Source organism: Puma concolor, chromosome A3 (genome assembly GCF_028749965.1).
Source record: "Puma concolor isolate L17-30 chromosome A3, mPumCon1.1.hap2, whole genome shotgun sequence".
Lineage (NCBI taxonomy): Eukaryota > Metazoa > Chordata > Mammalia > Carnivora > Felidae > Puma > Puma concolor.
Window position 1 is genome coordinate 37,429,965 of NC_141669.1, and position 27,277 is coordinate 37,457,241.

The following is a 27,277-nucleotide window of genomic DNA, read 5'->3' on the forward strand; positions in this document are numbered from 1 at the left end:
GATGTAGCCACACATGAAGGGGTCTGTGGGCAGGGGTTCTGAGGAGAGGATGGGGGTGAGGAAAACATCTTCTTTCTCATAAGACCACTGTCATAAGAAGATATCACATTGCCTAGCCCACTCAAGAGAAAGTCCTAGAAAAAACAAACTTAGTGTCCACACACCATCTCATACCCATTAGGATGGCTGCTATCCCAAAACAAACCCAAACAGAAATTACAAGTGCTGACAAGGATGTAGAGAAATTAGAACCCTTATGCACTGTTGGTAGGATTATAAAAGCTTCTGTGGAAAACAATATAGCAGTTCCTCAAAAAATTGAAAATAGAATGACCACACAACCCAGCCATCCACTTCTGGGTACATGCTCAAAAGAGCTGAAAGCAGGTCTCAAAGCAATATTTGCACACCCATGTTTATAGCTGCACTATTCACAATAACTAAATTGTGAAGGCAACCCGAGTGTCTATGGATGGATGAATGATAAACAAAATCGGTACGTGCTCATAATGGAATACCATTCGGCCTTAAAAAGGAAGGAAAATCTGACACGTGCTGCAACATGGATGAATCTTAAGGACATGACGCTCAGTGAAAGAGAGTTGTCAGATTCATAGAGACAGAGAGTCAAATGGCAGTTGCCATTTGTGGGGAGAAGGCAATGGGGAGTTAGTGCTTAATGGGGGCAGTTTCAGTTTCACAAGGGCGGAACTTAGGAGATGGGTGGTGATGATGGTTACACAACATGAATGTGTTAAATACCACGGAACTATATACTTAACAATGGTTAAGGTGGCAGGGTGCCTGGGTGGTTCAGTCAGTTAAGCATCGACTTCGGCTCAGGTCATGATCTCGCGGTTCGTGAGTTCAAGCCCCATGTCAGGCTCTGTGCTGACAGCTCAGAGCCTGGGGCCTGCTTTGGATTCTGTGTCTCCTCTCTCTCTGCCCCTCCTTTGCTCACATTCTCTCTCTCTCTCTCTCTCTCTTAAAAATAGATGAACATTTAAAAAAATTTTTTTTAAATGGTTAAGATGGCAATTTTTTTTTATTCTCAAGTTAGTTAACATACAGTGCAGTCTTGGCTTCAGGGGTAGAAGCCAGTGATTCATCTCTTAGATATGACACCCAGGGCTCATCCCAACAAGTACCCTCCGTAATGCCAAGATGGCAATTTTTATGTTATATGTATTTTAGTGCAATTTTTTTAAGTGTCCACATATATTAAAATTAGAAGTGCCCACCCAGTCCTTACTGACCAGATTGCACTTCTTGTTTTGCTGGGATGTGTCTCCTCTTCAGCTTCATATCAAGCTGATGCCAGTTTTATTACCGGTAGGGTGCGATTCAGACCGACTTTCCTCCAGAGAATCTAGGATGGACGCAAGAAGCTGGCAACTTGTCAGTACCAAAGAACAGGAAACTAAGTCACCGACGGTTCAGAAGGTGTTGGCTCTGCCCCTCAGCTAGGCCCCGCAGGACTCTGGGAGGGGGCACCCCTGCCCTCTGGGAGGGGCCTGGGGTCTCTCCTTCTGAAACTGGCCATTTTGGGAAAAGAGGAAAGGGCAGACTAGACCAAGGACCAGGTGACAGTCCACAAAATGTGTTATCATTGTCCTTCCAGGTTCTAAATGTTTCTTTCTATGACTCACAAAGGTTAACCGGGAGGCTCGTGAATTAAAAACCCGCAGGGTTTTCCTTTTATAGACTGTCCTCAGGAGACCTCTCACTGAGTGTTCCCTCTGTCCTCATCCCCAACTGGCAGCTGCACTTAGCATGTGTGTTTACAGAAATACCAGTAGTTATTGCATGTTCCTCTCCATGTGATTAAGCATTGCCATAAAGCCCAGGCTGGATTAGAAATAGATCTTTTCCTTCTGAGGAAGGCTGAAAAGAGCATAGCTGGCGGCGGTGGCGGCAGTGTGCATCTTGCGCCACCCACTGGCCACTGTTGGGATCGCAAGGCAAAAGCCGAAGGCCTGGTCAGGGCTTTGGCACCTGCCAATGAACCGACCAGAAACACTGCCCCACCCACCCTGCAGGGTGGAGGGTGACTGGGAAATCCCACCAATCAACTGCCCCACACTGGAACCTATCTCCAGACTTGTGCTCCCTACTTTGGTAGCTCCAATCACCTGATCTATTATAGAAGGAAACAGTCCGTTGAGTCTCTTGCTCCCAGGAGAGGGCACTTCAGGACAAGACAAGGGGAACTTCTATCGTGGAATTATTATACACGTGTTCAGACTTGAAGATGAGGGACTACACCTCACTATGGCTTGCAACTTTGTAGTATTTGCCAGGTAGCGTTTGACAGAATGTTTTGATCCTTTGATCCTCATAACAGCTGTATGAGATACATTCTATTATTCTTATTTTAGAGGTGAGGAAACCAAGAGGTTCAATCGCTGGATTAAACAGCTTCCTAACACACAGAGGGAAAGGTCAGGGTACCTGTTGGGAAGAGGAACTATAACATAACGGTTCTTTTTTTTTTTTTTTTTTCTTTGTCTGTCTTCCAAAGCCAACACACCAATATACAGACATCCAAGTACTGCGTTAACAGTGTGGAAGATCCTGTTTGAAAGTTCCACAGGCAAATGAACATCCCCAGTTTGGCAGCCACTGCTTCATTTCTTGGTTCATTTCAACAAATATGAATTGACCACCTTCTGGGGCCCAGACTGAGCAGCTGGTGGAAACTACTTCATCACCTACCTTACGGTAGGGGCACTCTGGATGCCAGAAAACTAATTTTAACTAGTGGAGACCTGCCATCACTGGAGATATTCACATTCTGAAGCCCATTCACAAAGCGTCTGGAGCCATTATGAGGCCACATACGTAAAATCTCCGAGAGTGACCACTTCAAACAGGATGACATCCATGGAAGTGTGTGGCCTAATGTGTTCATTAAAAAAATAATAATAATAGTGTCCTGTTTAGAGTCACACATGACATTTTAGGAAAAGAACTCATTGTCAGGACAACCTTCCTAGAAACAGCAGGAGATCCAGCCCTTTAGAAACAGGATTCTAGAAACTGTCTCCCCACCAACCCTAAACCCCACTCTGCTCCCTCCTTCCTATATGGTCCCAGATAACCATCCTGCAACATGCCTAGTCTGTCCTGAAAAGAAAGAAGGAAAATGCAGTATGATCCCACTGCTAACCACTGGCATTTTTAAGAGTATGTCTTACTCTAAAGAAGGAAGGAAGCCTCCAGTTTAATATGAGGTAGAGTGACAATGCCTCCATGTCTTGTAATCCACCTGACTGAGGAAGGGAAGCCTGCTGTACAGTCGCCCTGCAAAAAGAGCCCAGATGACATCAGCAAACAGAACCCAACTTTTAAGAGAAAATCCAGATTACTTGTTTGGGAGCTCCTTACACTCAGTTTTTTAATATCAATTACAAAAAACAAAAACAAGTATTTTTAAACCCTCATCTATACTTCTCTGTGGTTTTAATTTTTTTTTTTTTTTTATCTATTTATTTGGAGAGAGACAGAGACAGCATGACCAGGGGAGGGGGAGAGAGAGAGAATCCCAAGCAGGCTCCGTGATACCAGCACAGAGCCCAGTGTGGGGCTTGAACCCACAAAAGCATGAGATCATGACCTGAGCCAAAACCAAGAGTCAGACACTTAACTGACTGAGCTACACAGGCACCCCCTCTCTGTGGTTTTAGAAAGGACTATTCCTAACAGAGATGACCACACTCTGAAGAAACTGAGCAGGGAATTTTTTTGGCTGGCTTCATATAGTGAAGTCGCCTGAGAATTCAGTCACTCATTTACTAGGCACCTACTATGTGCCAGTAATTGTTCTAGGCAATTAGGATACTTCAATGAACAAAAGAGATAAAGACGCTTGCCATTGAGGAGGTTATATTCTAAGAGAGGGAGACAGATCATAAGCTCTAATCAGAAGTTATATCGCATATAGTAAAAGCTGGTACGTGCCACGGAGAAGGAAAGAACAGAGTAAGGACAATCAGGAGAGGAGGGCCAGTCAAGATGGAGGGAGTTATAATTAAATTTCACATAGAGCGGTCAGGGTCGGCCGTTGAGGAAGTGACGTTTGAGCAGAGACTAGGCTTATTTAATGTTGGACCAGGCACTATGCAGACGAAGCATGAGAACAGACGAGTCTGGGAGCAGCCAGAAGATTCCAACAATGCGATTTGCTGAGGAGCCACCAACAGGGTTAGGCACAAAATTTAGGAAGAGCGACCGGAAAGCTCTAAGATTGGAGACTTTGCAACAGACCTGATGGTGATGAAATAGGGAACCTGCCCAGAAAGTCCCTAAGGGTCGGGCCTTTGAGTGGCCTTAACCAAAGCTGCAACACGCCGCTCATGACCCAGTGACACACTGCGGGTGGCGTCAACACTCACCCCTGTATCCTTTGCGACAATGGAGGAAAACACATTTGGTGTTAGAAAAATCAGAAAAAAACGTTGCTGCTCACCAGTAAAATCTTTTCCGCAAAGAGACTCCACATGTGCAGCACCATGTCTGGAAGCTCTCCAGGCAATAATCTGGGGCCATCACAGGCCTCACTTCATCTGTTTCCCTTCTCTCAGAGACCACTCATCTGCACTGCCTCACATCCGATGTCTTGAAGTCTGACTTGGTTTTTTCTATTTAGTTATCTCAGGGGGGAGGGTAAATTCTGTCCCTATTTACTTCACTTATGTGAAAGCACAAGCGCGGAGAGCAGTGACTCTTGAAGTTTGAGAACTGGATTAGAACTGTAGACCCTCTGGTTGTCAACCACTGAGGGGACACTCCCCAGTCAGGAGAGCTCTCGAGCTCCCCAGCACATGGTTATTCTTTATGTGTGTCATAGATCGATGGTGGGCCCGTCCGTTCCTTCCTGCCCCTGTCGTTACACATCCACGTCCTTGTCATGGCCTCATGGTGGGTGGAGTATATTTCCCCATGCTGGAAATATGGAGCTGGGCTCTGACTTGCAGCCCGACAAAAGCTGGGGTTTGCCATGTGCTCCCCAGCTGGTCTTGAACAATCACAGCAGCCAGAACACCCATCTCCCTGGACTCTGCAGAGTGAGTTTCTCCACTCAGCCCTGAGGGGTGTTTCCTGCAGAAGGTTGTGAGGACTGTCAGCTGGACGAACGGGGGAAATGTCGTTCAGAGCAAGTCTGGGTTAAGATACTGAGTGTGGCTTGGTCTCAAATGCACTGCACTAAGTAGAAGAATTAAAAATAATTTGGTACTTGTCTGAAAGCTCTGGTCACTAGTAGGATTCAACTTGTCTCCCCTAACAAGATAATCTCGCTAAAGCAAAAATAAGGTGTCCCTCACCGGGAGGATGGGCAGCCTTGATGTAAAGACTCTGTTAAGAGGATGAAAAGACAAACTACAGACTGGTAGAAAACATAGTAAAACCTTGGATTGCGAGTAACTCGTTCTGCAAGTGTTCCTTAAGACAAGCAAACATTTCTAGTAAATTTTAATTTGATAAACGAGAGTGATGTCTTGCAATATGAATAGTACGTGACAGCGAATGTCACATGATCACAACTGAGCCAAAGTTTCTTTTCTCTCTCTCTCTCTCTCTCTCTCTCTCTCTCTTTCTCTGCAGGATTGCGGGTGATCATCTCCCATGCTCAGATGCTCTGTCTCAGGCCACAGTGTTCGGCAGAAATCAGTGATTTTTCAGAACGTTGGAAGGTGCCCACAGCTGGCACTAGTGTATTTTTTGTCACTCCAAAGCACCTATGGACAGGCCTTTGCTTTTCCATACAAGAGTGAACTTAGCAATGCTCTGCTTCATTCTAGGCCATTAGATAGGTTCCTTGTTAAAGTTGCACAAAAAGAAAAAGATTCCATTGAGTCAATAGATAGTAATGATTCTGTTAGTGATAGTGAAAGTCGTCCAACACAATAACCCTCCTCTCTCTTGTCTCCCAGCCACGAAAGTTTTCAAAGGTTTTCAAAGGTGAGTGCAGGTTAATTTATTTTTCTTTATATTTTGTACTTTCTTTCTTATTTTGTATTATATTACAGTATGTAATCATTTTTATATGAATATTTTTGGGTGCTAGAACGAATCATCTGAGTTTCCATTATTTCTTATGGGGAAATTCACTTTGATATGCAAGTGCTTTGGATTACAAGTATGTTTCCAGAATGAATCATGCTCACAAACCAAGGTTTTACTATATTTGCAAACCATGGATCTTACAAAGGACTTGTATCCAGAATACATAAAAAGCTCTCAAAATGCAATAGTAAAGAAGGAAACAATTCAATTTCACCAGAGGATATACAGATGGCAAATACATGCGAAAAAGATGTTCAAAATGATGCGTGACTATGTGAATTACTTTTATTATGGATGAGGAACTAATCAGCTTTCAAGTTTGTGCTTTCTCAGTTTTTAATATGTGGATGCATTGCTTTCATTGGGAATCATTAATCGATTTGATTAAACACAAGATGAGTTTCAAAGCAGAGAGAATGTTGGGATAAGAGGAGGTTGAGTCCAGTCCTCTGGCTTGGATACTAACTCCCCTCCCCTTGAGGCCCATCGCCTTTTCCTCGAGCACCTTTTATAGACCAAAGAGCAGCTCCTAGTGGAATGGTGTGATGTCATCAGTGACTTGGGGCAAGGGCTCTGGAATCTTAGAAGCCATTTGATCTCAAACACCTGGCTACAGTCAGTGTTCTCACACTGTTCTGAGGCTGTGCTCTGAGTAAGTGTGAGGGGCCTAGATCCTGAGAGAGCCAGGACGTGTGTTCTGGGTGAGTGTTGCTCATTCCTGTACTAGACTGGTGTGTAAGACCATCCAGCTTGGCCCTCATGGAAAGGTAACTGAGACTCAACTATCACTGCCCCTGGCCATTCTTCCCTTGAGCACTGGTCAGACCACAAGTTCTAATCCCAAATCCAAAGTGCTCTAGCCACAGTCAAGGAACACATCCTAGACAAGTTAAGTCACCATTTTCTCATCTGTAAATCAGGTAAGCTATACATCTCACCTTACAGATCATTATAAGGATTGAATGAGGTCATTCTCTATGTATTATTGATCAATACTGGAAGTTCAACAAGCAATCAATAACTGTTAGCTATTTTTACCATTCTAATAATTATCAGGTTTCACAAGGAGCAGGTTAAGCAAACAGAAATGGCCAGTCAGAATCAGGTTGATCCCTTCCCTCTTTTTGTATGCAGAGAAGACAGGACCCCTCTGGGCCCCACATCGGCTGCCTCAGAGACTGCTCCAAGCCAACAGGACGCAGCAAAGAAGAGTCAGAAGAAAAGGGTGTGCATGGAAGGGAAGGCAGGTGTGCGTGGTCATCTGGCCTCTAACCCTGGTTTCAGAATGAATGAAACTGATAGAAGACCATAGCTCCTCTCTCCTTCCTCCTCTCTACTCTCATGTGTTTGGATCTGCATGGGCAGGAGAAAGGGTGTTCAGGGTGAGACAGGGAGGTCACTATCATGTTCACTTTTATACCTATTAAAGACAGCTAGGACTAGAGAACTTCCCCCAGGCAGAATGATCCATGGAAAGAGGCACAGGAGAGTAGATTTTGCCTGGCAAAGAAAGGGAAATAATAGCTCAATTCCTACCCTCCTTTATAGACAAGGGCAAAGGGGTGATGGTCATTCTCTTATCCCTTCAGATGTCACATGCAAAATTCTCAAGGTGAGTGGGCAAGGAAGGGCCTCGCATTTCCCGGGTGGGCCCCCTATGATGACACAGGGTCCTTCCTTTCTCTCTGCAGCTCCACAGAATAGGAGCCCTCTGGCCTCCAGTTCTGCATCTTCAGAGGTTGTCCCTGAGCAGAGAGCCAGGACAATGAGAGGCCAGAAGAAGAGGAGATGGACGGATGTGAAGGCAGGTATGTGTCCCTAGGCATCCCTCAGCTTCCCTGCACCAAGCATCAACTAATGCCGAGTAAATCACTTGTTATCTTATCTTCACAAGGCTGGGTCCAGTCTTCAGAGTGAGCTGCAATGAAAGGACCCCACTTCTCAGGTGGGTCACATCCACACACTCCGAATGACCGAGTCTGTTGTTCCCGCAGGGACCCAGGAGAGAAGTGCCCCGGCCTCCAATTCCACCACCTCTGAAGCTCTCTCTGAGCTGAAGTCCTGGAAGAAGAGGGGGCAGAAGAACATATGGACTGTCAATCATGTTGAGGGGACAAAACTCAGGATGAACAAGAGGAGAAGACCCAGTTACCGTCCTGAAGACCAAGAAGCATTCTACCGACTTCTGGGTGTGTGCTCTGGGCTGACGGAGCGTTCAGGGCCCTGCTGAGCTGAAAATCATGTGGGAGGCAGTGGCTCTGGGATCGTGCTCAAACCTCCCCCAGGTGCTAAGCTCTAAGGTGTCCAGGTGGTGTGGACACAGAGCGACCCTGCTTCTTCTGTGGAGTTGGCAGTTTCTTCCTCTCTGAGACAAGTTCTTGGAGGGAGAGGATGAAGGGTCACACTAGGGAGTCCTCAACTGTCAAGACATTTCACAACCAACCAAGGGGTCCCTCCTCTACCCACTGAGATAGAGTCATGTATTCCCTGCAAGTAAGATTTTAGAGATTAGTGATGAAAAGGCAACCTAGATCTTGCTGCCTTGGTGTTCAAGGTCGGGGAGACAAAAAACAACCTCATACAGAAATAGGCTGCTCTCAGCCAATGACAAACGCGAAGACATAAATTTTTTCAAAGGCAATGATGCCTGGAGATGGGGCCTGAGCAAGGATAGGGGAGCTTTATGAAATGGAGTACTCAGGGAAGGTCTGTCTGAGAAGGTGGCATCAGGACCAGAGGCAGGACTGAGTGTCACATATTTAGGGACAACACTGAGATCACATTGTCCAATACAGCATTCATTAGCCACATGGAGCTATTTAAATGTCATTTTAAGTGAATTCAATAAGCTTTTAAAATTCAGTTTCTCGATCTCATGAGCCACATTTCAAGAGTGTGGTAGCCACCCATGCCTAATGGCTGCCATATTGAACAATACAGATATAGAACATTGTCATCATCACAGAACATTCTACTGAAGAGATCCAGACTGACTGGAGAGGGGTCAAGGAGCACGAAATGATCCATGACTCCTCCATCCCCACTGTGCAAATATCATTGTCCCAGGCAAGGAATGGGGGATACACAGCACTGGACATTCTCAGGTCTTCACTGGAAAATGGGGCCTCCAGGGGACACCTCTAATCCCCAACAAGCCTTCTGGGAGCAGGGGAAGCCATATCATTATCTTTGGGAAGCAGGCAGATCCAGGAGAGAAGGGGCAGGTGCCTAGTGCCTCGGGTTGGAGGGTGGGGAGGCTGCAAACTCACCACCACAGGCTCAGGGTGCTCAGTTAATCAGGTGGGGCAGGGAAACTCTGGACAGTCACAGCATGATAAAGTGACAAGGATGTGGTGTCACAGAGACCCATGGCCACATGCAAGCTTCTGGCTTGAGGCAAATTTGTTAAGCTTTGAGAGCCGGGTCACATCTCTGTGATTAAAAAAAAAAAAAAAAAAAAAAATGTGCCCCCTGCCATCACATGGAAGATTAAATTATAATAGCAAACTCCATGCCCCACATTTGAAACTCACAATACAGGTGCCAGTGGAAGGAATAGCAGCTATTACTAATGTTAAGGCTCATAAGCCTCCTGGAAGAAAGGAGGCTGCCTCCACTTCCATGAGACAAAGGAACCTGGAGAGGCTCCGGTTTTCCTCCTTCCCTCTGGGATGTCCCACAGCCCTTCACTCACATCTCCCAGAAGGGTTGCCCCAAGGCCCTCATCACTTTCCCTTCCTTTGCAGAGGATCCTGTTATCCAGAGCTTCTTGGAAGCTGACATTTTCCTCAAAGTGTCTGATAAGGTATCTGCTGCATAATGATGAGGGACCGAGGGGTCTACAGAGTCCCCACCCCATGAGGGCAAGAACAGAGAGCCAGATTTCTGCCCAGGCAGGAGAAGGCCTAGAGAGATCTGCTCTCAGTGCCAGAGAAGGAAAGGACACACTGCCCGTGGCCTGCCCTGCCCACTGGAATCTTCTGCTGGCCTTCCCGTCGGCTCCCCTCCACATGCCAAAGGGACTCAGCACAGCCTCCCTCCTCCACCTCTGCTGAGGGTTTCCCACTATGGCCGTTGGATGGGGCAGGACCCATGGCCTGTGCAGGACACTCTCACCCTTCTATTCACCCCTCACCTGCCTTCTACTCCACACAGTACCTGCTTTCCATGGTGGTGGAATATTTTGGCCGTGTCGGGCTGCCTGGACACCTCTACAACAGGATCCACTTCTTCCTGGCCCTGTGAGTGCCTCCCTGGGGGCCTGTTCTCAGTTCTGCCCAAACCCCCCATTCCCACAGCCTCACCAGCCCACCTGGGTGCGTGGCCATGCTATGAGCCAGAGAGTCCCCACTGGTAGTCCCTCTTGGCCGCAGACCAGACAAAAGGTCTTCAGGGGTCAGACATTCTTGGGGGAGAGGAAGGCAATGAGCAAGGTCCTGTGATAAAGAAGAGTCAGGAAACACCACTGGCTGCTCAGAGACTGCGTGACCCAAGAGAGGAGGCCACAGGGAAATGGCAGACAGCCAGAACCTTGACTCGGGCCAGGCACAGCATGGGTCCTGTAGGCTTAGTGTTGAGGATAGTCCTGCTGTCCCTCTGGACCCAGGCGCCCTGCAGAGAGGGCTTCCCGGACCCTCCCTCCTGGATAGACCAACCCAGGCACCGGGTCCTCCGGTGTGGCCTCCGCAGACTCTCCCCACTGTGCTGCCTGAGGCTGGCTGTGGGCACTGGGGCCTGCCAAGCTTCCCTGCTTTTCCCATGGCAGCTACATTGCCTCCGACATGGAGGAGGACAACCCCACATCCAAACGGAGCATCTTCCAGTTCCTGCTGGGCAGGGAGCACTGGCCGGAACTCTACAAGGAGTTCCTGAAGCTGAAGGTGGAGTTCTTCCATGCAATGGGGCACCGAGCCTGGGTCACCCCGGAGTTGTGTGAGGAGGTCTGTGGGGGGACGAGGGCCAGGAGGCACAGCCCAGAGGCAGTGGGGCTGGGTCCTTTCTCCAAGTGCTTACGTTGCTGTTTCCCTTTCAGATCCAGGCCCAGAACCCACATCACTGGGTCTGGAGTCGGGCACGCCAGTGCGCCCCCTAGGTCCCCAGGGAACAGAACGGGGGCTGCAGGTGGTCCCGGTGAGTGCCCCGGGGCTCTGCAGGGTTGGACAACCCCACCCTCCATGCCCTTGCGGTCACCTCCTAGGCTGGCATGAAGAGGAAGCAGTATAGCATCCCTTAATGCATATTAGCATAGTAAGGGCTCTGAGAACTCCTGTGGTAAAGTAAGTAATTACCTGTGCTTATATTAAAATTCTCCAAATGATTTTCATTATGGAATCATGTAAGCAACACAAGATCCAAATTTGCATATCAAAAAATTTTTTTGGAAAGCTCCTGGAAATGCTGATCTAAGTAATGAAAACTTCTGCAGGGTTTTCGACCTGAGTTGCCAATTTTTAAACATAAATAAATGGAAGACACTGAAGTCATCCTTTCTGGAAAAGGGGCTGTTACCCTGGTGGCTCTTGGGAGGAAAGACAGATTATTTCCAGCATGTGATCAAAAGTGGTATTTGTTTTGCTCCCACATGAAGCAAGCCTAGTAGCTGGGTCCCTGAAGGATATGTCAGGGTCTCACCATGTCATGGACAGAAGGAGTTCCCAGGGCTCCTGGTCTCTGCAGAAATAAAATTGCTGGGGGGGGGGGGGGGGGGGGAGAGGAGGGGGGGGAACAAGCCCACAGAACTGTGAGGAAGTACACCATAGATGACACATTTATAGAAAACAATCACTTGACTAGCATCCACTCTTTAGAATATGTTTTCTTTAGTTTAAATTTAGTTTTTATATTTGGGTTTACTTGAAGTCAGGGGAGATCTTCGGTGAAATGCATCAGGAATCCTTTGCCTGGGGACATGGCTATACTAGAATAATCTTGTGAACTGAGCTCCCCCCTCCCCTCTTTGCAGGATGTGATGGAGCCTATTCTCATCCTACGAGAAAGAAGGTCAAGTGTGCTTTGTGATAAACCAAGTTTAGGATAAAGTTTAATTCATCCACAGGCTTTTTCCTTGAGGACAAACAACTATTATATATGTCAGAACCTCAATATGCCAAAGAATGACTGCCACAATAAAAAGGAGACAAATAATGTGTACTGGGGCTGCTCTTGGGTCTGGTCACTTGTAAGAGCAATGAGGGTGGCAGTTGATTTTGCCTGAGCCCCTTTCCAACATGCACCTTGTGGTGAGCTGATGAGAACTTCCTCACTCGAGAGTTTGCCTCTTCCACTCCGATCTCGCTTTCTTTTCTTGTAGCTCCCGCCCAACCCCTGCCTCCCCCTGCCCCGACACCAAGCTGCTGCCTCCTTCGCAGCCTCTGGGAGCTACACAGGGATAGCATCGGGCCTCCAGCTTTCGCAGGAAAGAGGGTGCAGGGAGAGCCAGGACCACCGCAGCCTGAATAGCACGGTGACCCTCCAACCTTCCAGTGGGTGTCAGCCAGCAAAGGCCCTGACCCCTGGATAACCTGGAAGGGTACAGTAGTAACATGGAGGGGAGACCAAAAGAGTCAACATGCCAGAGAAGGAGCCTCTACAGAGACTGAGGCCAGGCAGAGGGAGAGGGACAGAAAGTCCGGGAAGAGACCTGGACCACTGAGGAGGAAGTGAAGGAAGAGGCCAAAGAAACCACTAGAAGATGGTGAGGAAAAGAGGAGGAGACAGGAAGGGGAGAAACACATTGGGAGAGAGGATGCAGAGAGGCCGTTGTAGACAATCAGCATCTTGGGGACAGTTGTCCTTGGAGCCCTTCCTGACAATCTGCTAGAAAACAGCTTTACCCAATGAAGAGACGGTAGGGAACTCCAGAGAGCAGACCAGCAGAGGCACGGAGGGCATTGATGTGTGGATCTAAGGCTGAAACAAGAGTGGGAGTAAGAGGGGGGAGTCCTATGCCATCATACACTCTGACATTATAGAAATAACCCAAATTTCAAAGTGAGATAAGGGAGAGAAGGGAGTGGGCTCATGAACAGCTGCCTGGGGGAGAGGTGGGGAGGTCCCAGGGTGCCATTGAGGCCAGAAACAAGGCAGTGGAAGCCGAGGTAAAAAAAAAAAAAGAGGGAGTCCTATGAAGATATTAGAGTTAAATGTATTCACAAAACAGAAGCCATCCTGAATGCCACATTAATGAATATGACAAATTTTAAGAGAGCAAACAAAACAGATCAAATAATGATACATGATAAATAGAAGAAATACAGTAGAAATATAAAAAATGAGGCTCAACTGAGATCAAATTATTTGTATTAATAAATCTGAATTAATAAACCTGAAGAAAAAGATTTTCAGATTGATTCGCAAAGCAAAACCCAGCTCTCTGACATTATCCTTAAATCATTCAGAGGTGCTAACAATAAGGTGAGGGGCAGGGGTATACCATGCAAACGCCCTCAAATGAGGGTAGGGATTGTGATCTTGATACCACGGAAGGAACACTCAGGTGCAAAACCCTTCAGACACTAAGAAGGATACTTGGGATGGGGATGAGGGGCAGGAACTGGGGGTCGGTGCCCAGCATTACAGGCACTCCACAGGCCTTGGGTGGTCCACTGCAGCTCGATTTGCTCAGTGATGTTCACAGATTTTACAGTCCTCTCGATGGGTGGGTGGGTAGGTAGGTAGGTAGGTAGGTAGGTAGGTAGATAAACAGACACATATATTGATACATATGTATAGCTACTTTAGATAGGAAATCTAATTATTAGATAGTAATTACAATTACCAAAAACCATCTACCTCTTTACTGTCTTTTTCCCATGGAAATGACTGATTTTGCCACGAAATTTCTGATAACTACAAGGTTCCCAGGAACTTCACAGTCAAGCCATAAGAAGCTAACTCCTTTCAGGAAGTAATATGGTGGCTGTTCAACCCTCTCTACCCCACGAGCACTTAGCATTTTCTTCTTGCTGAGAAAAGAAGCATTTGCGGGGTGCCTGGGTGGCTCAGTCAGTTAAGCATCCGATTTCGGCTCAGGTCATGATCTCATGGTTTGTGAGTTCGAGCCCTGCGTCAGGATCTGTGCTGACAGCTCAGAGCCTGGAGCCTGTTTCAGATTCTGTGTCTCCCTCTCTCTCTGACCCTCCCCCGTTCATGCTCTGTCTCTCTCTGTCTCAAAAGTAAATAAACGTTAAAAAAATTTTTTTTAAATAAAAAAATAAATAAAAATAAAAAAGAAAAGAAGCATTTGCTAAGAAAAGCATTTTCTTCTTTCTTCTTGAGTCCTCTGGAACTATCCGGTCACAAATAATCACAGTACTTACTGTCTGTGACACCCAGTCCTTGCAGCTCCAGAAGGCCAAGGTAGAAATAGTTGGGCTAAGAGGTGGTTTCTCTCCTGACTCATGCATCTAAGTGACTCAGTCCCAGGAAGTTTGGCGCAAAACTTGGTCAATGCAAATCATCTCAGTTACTCAGCTGAAAGACCATACATTCTTCCGTTAATCCCCTCAGTGTGTTAGGGAGAAACTCAAGGCCCCTCGGGGGGGGGGGGGGGGGGGGGGGGGCGGGGGCGGTCACTGACACTGTGACCCAAAATGGGTACCATCCAGATGAGTTGGTGCATGGATCATAGGATTGCCACGAAATCTTGGGGTTTCAGAGCACACCTGAGGGTTTGGTAATGGAAAAGGAAAGTGAACACCACTGGGAGATAGCCAAGGGGCTGGAAATTCCATAAGCAAAACCAGGGGAGACCAAGTGGTAGTGAGTGGTTTTTATGGGACTCAGGGATGGGGCTGAGTTCACACCTAGGTCACTGTGTCCCACATAGCAGCACAGGGTTTGCTCAGGAACTAAGAAGAAAAGGTGTTGATAAAGGGAAGCAGACAGAGGGTTTGGGGAGCAGAGGACTGAGAAGCCCCTGCAAAACTCCAGAAACTCAGGGGTGGGGGCCCCTGTCACAGATGTCACCATCTGCCCTCATGTCTGCCTGTGACAAGTGCAGAAGACTAAGGGCTTTGCCGCCTCTTCCTCCTCTTCAGGCCTCACGTGGGCATCCTGGCTCCTCACAGTGGCACCCGCTTACCTGGCCCCACGTGGAAACAGCTGGAGGCTGAGCAAAGAGGAGGTGGTGAGATGCTGAACTGACATCAGTCCACACAGAGGGCACAGTAAGATGACCCACAAATTGGAACAGAGAGGGAGTTTGGAGCAAGATGACACAAGACAGCACCCATGCCCCCCTGCCCTCTGGGGATCTGCAGAAATTTCAAGTGGGGGTTGGTGCTCATCTCCTCTAGATCTTACCGCACAGGGAGTCTGCAGCTAGAGAGGCTAATTACAATGGGTTTGCTAATGATTCTTCCATTGTTGAAGAGTTGTGGACACTTACCCACATTTCCAGTTGATGAGACTATCTTCTTGGTCTCTGGAATGGCACACAGTGAACAAAATATTCTTGCTTAAATGAAAAATAGGGACAAATGTGAACGCAAGACAAATGAAAAACCACGAGTAACCCTAACTAGATTCCAAACGCCTATGATGTCTCCCCAGTGATGGGATCCCCCAGATCATGATCTAGCATGTCTAGGTTCTGGAAGCCCATGGACTACAGCCCCACAACGCAGCATACCTGAATGTAAGACTAGAGATGGATCCATTAACTACAGAGACAAGGCAACAGATTTCACACCTCAGTATTGGAGTAAACGCAGGAGGAAATTATGAACGTGCAGTTATTTATAGGCATTCACTGATTTTATTGAACTGAATATAAATTGTTTCTAAATTTCCCATTTCATATTATAATGTGCCACAGAATAGGAAGAAATATTTTCAGCTGAAAGAGAAATTTCAAATTTAAGTGGTTGTTACATGAGCAAGAAAGCAACACGTAGACTAACTCAATCTAATTCCAAGAAATTACAAAGGCCTCTGTTCTTTGAAAGATGCAGAGAGAAAAGAAGGGTCCACAAACTGCCTGGTGCAATGTCCTTCTAACTCATGTTTAGTCTGCCTCTTTCTCAGCATCTACTAGGCTACGAAAAAAGGCAGTAATGAACCCGGTTCAGGGGTTAGAAGCAGTGTGATCTGAAAGCCCAGGCTTGTTAGGGTTGTGATGGGGAGCAGTGCAGCCTTGGGCCAGCCACCTCCCTCCCTGAGCCTCAGGGGTCTCAGCTCTAGAAAGAGGGGCAGGACCAGAGGCCACCCGAGAGATCTTCCAATGTTGACATTTTATGTAACTGCCTATAGATTGAAGGTCCTGCCCTCTGAACAACCCCTACTCCCCATCCCAGCAGCCCTTTCATTCAAGGACATAAGAGGGAGCAAAGCAAGAGGATGGCAAACAGGCAAGTCCGACCTTACCCACAGGCAAGAATTAACAATACGGTTTTAGGGGCTTTTCTTTCACTTTAGCAAAAAAGACTTTCCCACAGCTTGTGACTAATGAGAAGCGAGCAATGTATTTCTGAGTGGGGGAAACCTGGCTGGCCCTTGGAAGCAGGAAAAGACAGTCACCTGGGAAGTTCTGTAAACCACATGGGTATCTACAGGGTGCTGCTAAGTGCTAACAGAGGCCTCTAGCCTGGGTAAACCCTTTTAGTAGCCGCCCCTCCAACTTCCCCTCTGCTTCCTTTCACTGCTGGTTGAAAACTGCAGATAGCTCGGGATACAGAGGTGACCTAATCCTGTCCTGTCCTCCATAGCTCATTTGGAGAGAACTTCAATACAGCTAATTTTCTATAAAATGTGCTATGAAGACGGAGGAACCCAGAAGACAAGCTTCCAGCCCTGTATGCAGGAGGCAACAAAGTCTTCTGCATTGGATCTCAAGTTGACCCATGGCCTTCCAACTCCACCCAGCTCCCGGCATCCTCTCCTGACGTTGGCCTTCTCCTGTCCCTCAGATTGAGCTTTGACATGGCTTTTATCAGAATCAACACGTCCATTCCTCTGACAATTGCTGCCTTGGCGCCACACACTCTGGCTTCTATTCAGAATCCCAGCTTCCAAGCTCTGGCCTATCTGCCCAGCAGGCACACTGGCCTCCCACCAAGTGGGTCTGTACGCTGATTATCAAGCTGAGAGATGAGGCCAGCTTCTTCTGGCTTCCTCTGGGATGTCAGAAGATCCTGTGAGCCAGGATCCCTGTAAGCTATGAAGTCAGCTGGTTTCTGGACAAAGGGTGAGAAAGTGGCCTTACTCCAGTAAGATTAGGCTCTGGAGGGCTGAACCCAATGGACGCTCCTGCTAGGGCTGGCATCCATGCCTCAGAGCTGCCCACAAGTTCGTGCCTTCACTTCTTCACAAGACACTCAAGGGAGAAGCACAGATGTCAGCACCCATCAGGGAGATGATAATCGGTGTGTGTGCATGTGTGCGTGCACACATATCCGTAACTACTGTTTCTTTAATTATGTCTAATTATGGAAGCATTTATATTTGTGTGAATAGAAAAAAATGAATGTGGGGAATTATGAGTAAGTTAGGAACCATACTGTGACAGATATTAAGTAACTAGTACTCACCAGCATCTGGTTCTCGTCCCCTTCATGGACATCCAGAAGAGCAGTCACACGAGGCAGATGGATTTGACTACTTCCTACCAACAAGCCGTAATTGGAATTGACATGTGCCATTCCTGGGCCAAAACCCTTAGAAGCCCAATGCATTTCTCCAGCTCTTCCCTTGACTTAACTCGGAGGAGGCTGAAATATTCTGGATGGTGAGAGTTACTCTCCACATTTTTCGAGAACCCATATATACATAGAATTCATTTCTTAGATGATCCTAGCATGCCTGCTCAAGAGAAGACTGCCAAGAATACTCTCTCTGCTCCCTCCCACCTATTAGTCCCGAACTATCAAGACAATGCTGTTCCCAGGCGATCTACAATCTTTGATTCGGCTCTTTCTCTGAGAAAGCCCGGTTTTTGTTTTTGTTGACAACATTCTAATGTCTGTTCCCCTCACATAGGAGAATCCATAGTGTGCAAATAAATGCCTCTCAAGTAATTCTTCAATCAGAGAAAAGCATACAAATTATAAACAATTGAGAATAAAGGTGGCAACAGTCACTCAGATACTGAGTTCTTTAAGTGTTGATTCAAATGGAATTTCTGTAATCTACCATTTTAATTTTTTTGTCTTTTATCTTTAATTATAAGAAAAACCAGCTAAGGCTGGCTCACTTGGTGGAGCATGTGACTCTTGATCTAGGGGTCTGTGAGTTCGTACCCCACATGGAGCATAGAGGTTGCTTAAAAAAAATAAAATCTTTAAGAAAAGAAAAAACTAGCTAAATGTGAAGGGGAAGCACATTCCACCCTTCTAGTCAGTCATATCTCGTCTATATTGTACATGCAGGAGCAAGTCCTTGGGCAAGCGTTGCAGATGAAATATTGAGAGTCTATAGAGGGAATTAGATACGTGCTTCTAGATACGTGCCTTGTAAATGCAGAAGCAAATGCCACATGGGTTTTTGCCAAAATCTCAATGAAAACATTTCTATTGACTTTAAGCTTTACATTTAAAGCTGAAGAGCGGGGCGCCTGGGTGGCGCAGTCGGTTAAGCGTCCAACTTCAGCCAGGTCACGATCTCGCGGTCCGTGAGTTCGAGCCCCGCGTCGGGCTTTGGGCTGATGGCTCAGAGCCTGGAGCCTGTTTCCGATTCTGTGTCTCCCTCTCTCTCTGCCCCTCCCCCGTTCATGCTCTGTCTCTCTCTGTCCCAAAAATAAATAAATGTTGAAAAAAAAAATTAAAAAAAAAAAAAAAAAGCTGAAGAGCAAAATTCAGGATGTGGAAATGTGAAATCACTGAATGGATCTTGCCAGTGTGGTACTGATGGCCATTCAGGAAGCAGAGGGCACATGTCAGAATCCGGACAGCAGGGAGTTTTCTTCTTCCTGTATTGGAAACCTGAAGCTGGAGGCAGCTTTATGTGAATATCTTTCATCATTACTTAGTCCAGCAACTCTTGATACAGATGTACATTCTCCAAATGCTGGGTGGAAATGGACTTTTATTTCTAAATATAATTTCTGAAGGCCTCTCAATAGTGGGAATTTCATATTTTCTCTATTCAGAGCAGGCTTCGTGTTGGGAAGTTCTTCATTAGGGCAGAAATGTCCTCCTGTACAAGGTGACTGCTCATACTGTGAGGATGCCTGGCACTGTCACACCAAGTACAAACTAATTTTAGACAGGAAAACTGTGACATCTTAGGAGATGCTAAAAACCATTTCCTTGCTGCACAGAGTAAAACTTGTTGACAGAGCTTCTTTTAAAACCTTGCATTTTTGAGCACAGTCACAGCACCTGAATTGCCACAGGTGAAAGACTTGAAAAACTAATAGCCACTCTAGGGGCGCCTGGGTGGCTCAGTCGGTTAAGCGTCCGACTTCAGCTCAGGTCATGATCTCACAGTCTGTGAGTTTGAGCCCCATGTCAGACTCTGTGCTGACAGCTCAGAGCCTGGAGCCTGCTTCAGATTCCTTGTCTCCCTCTCTCTCTGCCCCTCCCCTGCTCATGCTCGGTCTCTCTCTGTCTCAAAAATAAATAAAAACATCAAAAAATTTTTTGAAAAAAAAAAACTAAACTAATAGCCACTCCAGCCCCCACTGCTCTTTTATTCTCTGAAACCCCAAACTAAAGTAAGCATCAAGAGTTAGGAAAACAAACCAAAAAACTTTATTTACAAAAGTAAACTTTAACTCACTTTTATATATCATATAATGTTAATGCCAACAGCAACAGAGCCTCTGGAACACTGAAAACACTTGGATATTAAAATACACTGAGGTTTGTGCAGCTCAATTCCCCCTAGTTATATTATAAAACTTATAAACATTTCATCAACTACGTTGTTTGGTCGTGTTTCTGTGCAGAAGTCACGTTTCAGGGTAGGTTTACCACCAGACGCAATCACATAACCATTGGCTGTGGATTTCCAAGAAGCAAAGGAGCCAATCTTAGCAAAGCTCGCACTGGCATTTTCAGATGTTGAAACTTGAAGAGGAGTTCAGCAAAGCTTGTGCTCCCTAAAGAAATGGAAAGGGGGGGAAAGTCACATCTCTAAATAAATTCAGCTGTACACCCTTTTGAGGAAGCTTCAGACACAATCACATTTAAAGCTGACATTCTTCCCTTTGAAAATAATTCCCCAAAGACACTATTTAAATTCTGAATTTCCCATATCAAAATATAATTTGATGTAAGTTTGAATTTATCCATCCTGTACTTCAGAAAGTGACCTGTTGGGGCGCCTGGGTGGCGCAGTCGGTTAAGCGTCCGACTTCAGCCAGGTCACGATCTCGCGGTCCGTGAGTTCGAGCCCCGCATCGGGCTCTGGGCTGATGGCTCAGAGCCTGGAGCCTGTTTCCGATTCTGTGTCTCCCTCTCTCTCTGCCCCTCCCCTGTTCATGCTCTGTCTCTCTCTGTCCCAAAAATAAATAAACGTTGAAAAAAATTAAAAAAAAAAAAAAAAAAGAAAGTGACCTGTAGCTACATCTGAAACTATTACTATAATTTAATTATATATCACTTAAATATAATTAATAAATGTGCTTATCTACTTTCAACTACCATAATCAATGTCTTCAATACATACCTGAAAAAAGAACACAGGCTTAAAAGGAGTCACAGAGAAGTTTAATTTAATGCCTCAACCTCCAAGAAGCAATGGTTCTCAAACCTTGGCCCCACAGAGATCCCAACGTCATTCAGAAGTGGAATACAGCCTGGACACCTGGAGGTTTGAAAACTGCCCAGGTGATTCTGATGCACAGCCAAGGTTAAGAACCACTGTTCTAAAGGAATTAGGAAGTGTATTACCTAAAAATCCTATTAAGCATCCTCTTCCTTTCTGCCTCTACCCCACCAAATGCAACTGTCCAGTACTCTTCTCCTAGCCCCACAACATACATATATATGATCCCTACACATCTAGGCCACAGCAAGCATCCTAGCAGACATGCAGACAACAGAGGGAACAGGATCACAAGATCTCATGAAGATGGACAGAGAAAAGTCTCACGATATGATCAAGAGGCATTCTGATTAAAGGCATGACTAACACAAGAAAGAGTTCCGCTACACAGGATATGAGAAAGGCAAGTACTTCTCCTAAGTATTTCCTTTTATTGATTGGCCTCTGCAATCAGCTGAATTAAATGTGTTTAATAAACCTCAACAGTAATTAAGACAAATTTCCTATTTAATTGTTACTCTATGGTGTTCCCCAGACCTTGCTAAAACCCATGCACAGAGAATAAAAACATACAGGAAGATATGAAACAACCCCAAAATACTGATACACTATGGAATCGAACAGACCATTTACATTTAATGTGATACTGAAATGGTTAGGTTTAAACATATCATCTTGCTATTTGTTTTCTATTTGCTCCATCTGCTCTCTGTTCCCCATCGTCCTCTTCTGGATGGAGTATTTTCTATGTTTTTTTTTTTATGATTCCATTATAGCTCCTTTGTTGCAGTAAGTTCTGACTTTGTTTTCTTACTTCAATAATTGCTTTGTGACTTACAGCATACACCTTTAAATTATCAAAGATTACCTTCAAGTGAGATTATACCACTTCACCCATCAGTATATGGGTCTTCCAACAGTACGTCCATTTCTCCCTTCCCAGCCTTTGAGCTACTGTTGTCATATTTTTCATGCTTTATAAACCCCATAGTACATTGTTATTATTTTTATTCTGTTGTCTTTAAAAAAAGTATTTTTAAAAGAAATAAATCTTGCCTATTTACCCAGGTAGTTAGCATTTCCAAAGTTCTGCATTCCTTTGTGTAGACCCCTATTTCCATCTAATATTATTTTCCCTCAGCCCAAAGGACTTACTAGACAACATGTCCAGTAGCGTGGGTCTGCTGGACTCTTTCAGCCTTTGTATGTCTGAAAAAGGCTTTATTTCATGGTCATTTTTTTTGAAAGATATTTTTGCTGGGTATAAAATTCTAACAAGACTTTTTTTTTTCCCCTGAGTCCTTTACTCCACTAAGTTATCACTTACACTGCTTCCTACAAGAAATACACAGTCACTCTTATTTTTATCTGTGTGTAACATGTCTTTTTCCTCTAGCTGTTGTTAAGGCTTTTTATCACCAGTCTTGGGCAATCTGGTTACAATGTGCTTTAGTGTAATTTTATTCATATTTCTCATGCTTTGGATTCACTGAATTTGGAAAATTTCCAGCCATTATTTCTTCAAATATTTTTTCTGTCACCCCACCCCCTCAATTTCTCCCTTCTTCAGGGACTCCAATCACATGTAAATTAGGTGTTTTAAGTTCCACAGCTTACTTCATATTTAATGCTCTGTTCCTTTGTTTTCCTTTTTTTCTTCTTTTACTTTTGCATTTAATTTTGGACAGTTTCTAGTGCTATGTCTTCAGGCTTGCTAATTTATTATTATGGAATGTCTGATCTGCCCATTAAACCCATTCAATGTACTCTTCATCTCAAAAAGTTCAGTTACAGTCTTTTGTATCTTCTATGTCTCTCAAGGTTCTGAAATACAGAATAGACTTATAAGAACGGTTCTAATGTCCTTGTTTGCTAATTAGAACATCTGTGTCAATTCCAGGTCAGTTGTAATTGACTTTTCATCTGATTATAGGTTCTATTTTCCTCTTTCTTTGTGTATCAGATATCGTGAATTTACCTTGTTGGGTACTGGATATTTTTGTATTTCTATATTCTTGAGCTTTGCTTTAGAATTACATTTCTTGAAAAACAGTTTGATCCTTTTGTGTCACGCTTTTAAGATTTGTTAGGTAGGACCAGAATACGATCAGGTCTATTTAGTCTAGGGCTTCCCATTACTAGAGCAAAACCCTTCTGAGAATCTATTGCCTCTTAAATTATGAAGTTGTGAGAACAGGCACTGTTCCTGAACCTGTGTAAACAACTGGTAATCCATGTAGACAATTCTTCCTCCAGTCTCAAATAATTTCTTCACATGCATGTGCTGACCAGTAAGTACTCTTCTGATAGTTGAGGGTGACCCTCTGCAGGTATCTGGCACTCTCTCTTTGGCATTCCATCTGGTAAACTCTAGCTCCTTGGGTCTTCCTGTACTCTTGGATCTGTCACCTCAAATCAAGAAGTCTTCTAGGCTCGGGGCACCTGGGTGGCTCAGTTGGTTAAGGGTGCAACTCTTGGTGTCAGCCCAGGTCATGATCTCATGATTTGTGAAATCAAACCGTGTTGGGACACTGCACTGACAGCATGAAGACTGCTTGCGATTCTTTCTCTCTCTCTCTCTCTCTCTCTCTCTCTCTCTCTCTGCCCCTCCCCTGCTTCCTTGCTCTCTCTCCCTCTCTCAAAATAAACATTAAAAAAATTTTTTTTAAAAAGAAGGCTTCTAGGCTCCACCTGGGTTCTTGCTCCCTCCCCACAGTCTGAGACCTCTCAAGGCTATAAGCTGGGACAATCATAGGGCTTATTTCATTGTTTCTCATCTCACAGGGATCACTGTTCTTCATTGCCTCATGTACAATGTACCAAAAGCCATTGCTTCATATGCATTGTCCAGGTTTTTGGTTCTAGACAGGAGAGTAAATCAGATTCCTGTGATCTCATCCTGGCTGGGAATGAAAGTCTATGCTTTAAATTTTTTTCCTATTTTTAGTATTTTGACTATTCTGTGACTAGGTGTGGTCTTCTTCATATTTATCCTGCCACTGTAAGTTGATGTCCATTACCCATTTTTCAAAACCCTTTGCCTTAGTCTCTGCAAACACTGCATCTCTCTCATCTTCTCTTTCCATTTATTCTGGGGTCCCAACTACATGCATATTTGACTTTTTCACCATGTTCCACATGTCTCATACACTTTTCTGTATTTTCAATCCATTTTCTCTGTGTACTTTAATCTGTTTACTTTTTTAAAAATTTATTTACTTAATAAGACAGAGAGAGAAGGAACAGGGAGGGGCACAGAGAAAAGAAGAGAGAGAATCCCAAGCGGCTCTGCACTGGCAGCACAGAGCCTGATGCAGGACTTGAACCCACAAACCATGAGATCATGACCTGAGCCGAAACCTAGAGTCAGAGGCTTAACCGACTGAGCCACCCAGGTGCCCCTAATCTGTTTACTTTCTACACACCAGCCTTCCGGTTTACTTATCTGCTGTGTCTGATACACTACTTAATCAATCCACTGAATTCTTACTTTGTTATACTTTTCAGTTCCAGAATTTCCATTTAACTCTTTCTTATTGATTCCAGATTTCTGGTGAAGTTCTCTATCTTTTCATTTATTTTCTTGGAAATAATATCATAGTTAAATTTTAAGTCCAAGTCTAGTAACTACAATAATCTAGATCATATATAAGTCAGTTTCTCTTACCTTTTTTGTTATATCTTGTAATTTTTAATTCAACACTAGATACTGTGTATTAAAAATTTAAAGGTTCAAGACATATTTTGTTCTTCCTAAGATTAAGGTGATGCTTTCTTCCATAAGGCAGGTAGAATGCAAAGAGATCTCCATTCTGTTTGAGGCTAACATCAGGTCTTGTCTGTTTTAGTTTTCATCTTTATTCCTAGGGCTTGGCTCTGCTGCTGTTTCATCAGAATGGCTGGGATGCTTACAGAGCCACTTCACCTTGGCAGCCCAGGAGCTCTACCCTTTGTCTCCTTGGCACTACGCTGTTGCTGAAATCTCTGTTCACATTTTTAGCCTCCTGCCTTCTTCTAGATTTCTTAAAAGTCTTACCCTGTGCATGTGCAGGTTAAGATTTGGTTAAGTGTCTCAAGAGAAGAGTGTGTCCAGTTTTTGAATTATTGTTCCCATTGTTCCCTCCTACCTGGAATTTAGCTCCTCAAGTTCTAGGTTCTCATGCAATTGTTAACCCAACCTCTGTCCTCTGCCCAGCAGCACCACTGCCTTTTGCTGGGACTCTACTTCTTGTACCATGAAGTGGCAAATGCCTTTCAGAGAAAGCCAGAGTAAATATGGGGTTTCCTCATTATGCTTCCCTTCTCTCGTGTACTGCAGACCCTCAATCAATTCTGGCCAGAATGGGTGCTACTAGTTCTTTTAAGTAGCTATTTTAGGGGCGCCTGGGTGGCTCAGTCGGTTAAGGATCAGGCCACAATCTCACAGTTCATGAGTTTGAGCCCTGCATCAGGCTCCGTGCTGACAGCTCAGAGTCTGAAGCCTGCTTCAGATTCTGTGTCTCCTCTCTCTCTGCCCCTCTGCTGCTCACACTTTGTCTCTCTCTCTCTCTCTCAAAAATGAATAAACTTCAAAAAAAAATGTTTTTAATAAACAGCTATTTTATATAGTCTGTCAAAGTTTTATATTTGTTTTTGTGGGAAAATCAATCCAATATAAGCAATTCCCTCATGGCTTTAGCTAGAAGTCTCCAGATAGTACATTTTTATCTGAGGTTTTCAAAACAGCAATAAGCTAGTTATGTTATTAAATTTTAAATGATTAAATGGAGCACTCTTTGCTCTTCTTAAAAACAATTTTTGGGGTGCCTGGGTGGCTCAGTAGGTTAAGTGTCTAACTTCGGCTCAGGTCATGATCTCACAGTTGGTGAGTTCAGACCCCCCATCGGGCCCTGTGCTGACAGCTCAGAGCCTGAAGCCTACTTTGGATTCTGTGTCTCCCTCTCCCTCTCTGCCCCTCCCCTCCTTACACTCTGTCTCTCCCTTTCTCTCTCTCTTTCAAAAATAATAAATAAAACATTAAAAAAATGTTAACAATTTTGAATCCTCAATTAATAAGCAGAAATTTAAAAGTGATATAAAGGTGCTTAGAATTAATTATATTTTATGATTCAGATTACTGGGCAAACTGTATCTGAATACATATTCTGAAAAATACAGTGAGATGCCAATATTTTAAAACTGTATTATAAAAACGTTCAAATTCATACAAAACCAGGTACCTGGTCATTTTAAAGCTTTATAGTATTAGAAATTAAGATCATGTGATTAAAAAGAAACATCCAAACTAAAAACCCAAAATATAAAGAAAAGGAAAAATAACTTTAATAAAAATTAAGAGAGAAAAATAATATATCCTTTTGATTTATTAGTATATAATGGTGTTTGGGGCTCTTTGAAGAAGAATCCATCCTTCTCTAAATAGAAATAAAAGTTTATGCATGTGTAAAGTTCAGATGGTCTTTTTAAAAAAGTTCTCAACACCTAAACATGAATGAGGACCAAAGCCTAACTAGAGAAAATAACTCACTAGAAATGCCTCCTACCAAGAAACTTAAAAACTAAGTGAGTCAGTAATACAGGTACTGAGGGGATTTAGGTCTGCAATTACCTTCTAGTCCTACAGACGGCAGGTGCCATGGCGCTGGTACCGAGTGGTAGACGAGGAAACAGGCCAGCATGCTCAGCTGAGATTCCTCAAAGGGCTGCCCACTGAGGTAGGCGTGCACACACACATCACCCCCAGCTGTGAGAGAAACACAAATGGAACTGAAGCAACTGATGACAGAACTGAGAGGCATGAGGAGTTGCCTTCCTTCTATTATTTTGTCATCCAGAACTCATTAAGCACTTACCATACACTATGCTGGGCATTAAGGCTACAGTGGTAAAGCAGATAGAGTGCATGCCAGCACAGAGTCTGGAGGGTTGTAAGGGGCAGTGACGTTTACACAATGATACAAACAAATGTGTAATGAGAAATTGGGATGAGTGCTATAAAGATGTAGTGGTCACTGAAGTTGTCTGTCCAAACATCCATTTTACAACCTTTCCCTCCAGGATACAACATTTGAGGGGACTGACTTCAGCTCCAGAACCGGATCCTGATTAGTACTGGTCAGACTTTCTCAAACTCTAAGATGCATCAGAATCACGTGGAGGGCTGTTTAAAACACAGATAAGTGGGCCTCATCCCCAAAGTTTCTTGGATGGGGTCAGAAAAACCACATTTCTACGAAGTTGTCAGGAGACGCTGCTGCTGCTCCAGAGACCACGCTTTGAGAACCAGTGGCCTAGGTCAATCAAGGCAATCCTACTCTCAACACAGTGACTGGCTCAGGGACCAACAGACCTAGGCTTTCCAGCAAGACACATTCTTTTCCACAGTGACTGATTGAGGATGTGCATGAGTTCCAATTCAAGCTGGAGACATGAGGAGATGCTTGACAACATTCTGCTAGGGGTTTTGGGAAAGTAATTTCCTCATTGTTACGGCAAAGCTCCTAGA

At 44.7% G+C, this 27,277-nt stretch overlaps 2 protein-coding genes across 10 annotated transcripts in view; one reads left to right on the plus strand and one right to left on the minus strand.

Annotated features, from left to right (window-relative positions):
• The first annotated feature begins 6,657 nt into the window (after positions 1-6,657).
• On the plus strand, positions 6,658-12,216 carry LOC112864155 (putative speedy protein E7). 5 transcript variants are annotated; one of them, XM_086700558.1, is made up of 9 exons: positions 6,659-6,833; positions 7,201-7,313; positions 7,758-7,874; positions 8,061-8,255; positions 9,813-9,871; positions 10,222-10,307; positions 10,832-11,006; positions 11,099-11,196; positions 12,029-12,216. In XM_086700558.1, the coding sequence occupies exons 1-8, from the start codon at positions 6,826-6,828 to the stop codon at positions 11,156-11,158; spliced, it is 813 nt and encodes a 270-aa protein (XP_086556684.1). In that variant the 5' UTR covers positions 6,659-6,825; the 3' UTR covers positions 11,159-11,196; positions 12,029-12,216. The 5 variants fall into 5 exon arrangements, with proteins under 5 accessions (XP_086556682.1, XP_086556681.1, XP_086556685.1 ...); XM_086700556.1 differs by having other exon boundaries at positions 6,658-6,986; positions 10,832-11,196; XM_086700555.1 differs by having other exon boundaries at positions 6,658-6,833; positions 10,832-11,196.
• A 7,515-nt stretch (positions 12,217-19,731) lies between these two features.
• The window catches only part of ANAPC1 (anaphase promoting complex subunit 1), a 97,649-nt gene continuing 90,103 nt past the window's right edge, over positions 19,732-27,277 (minus strand). For all 5 annotated transcript variants that reach the window (XM_025927120.2, XM_086700560.1, XM_086700562.1 and 2 more), the window contains 2 exons: positions 26,381-26,515; positions 19,732-20,104 (listed from right to left, as the gene is read on the minus strand). In XM_025927120.2, the coding sequence (XP_025782905.1) occupies positions 19,989-20,104; positions 26,381-26,515 (251 nt within the window). In that variant the 3' untranslated portion in view covers positions 19,732-19,988. The remainder of the gene's footprint in view (positions 20,105-26,380; positions 26,516-27,277) is intronic.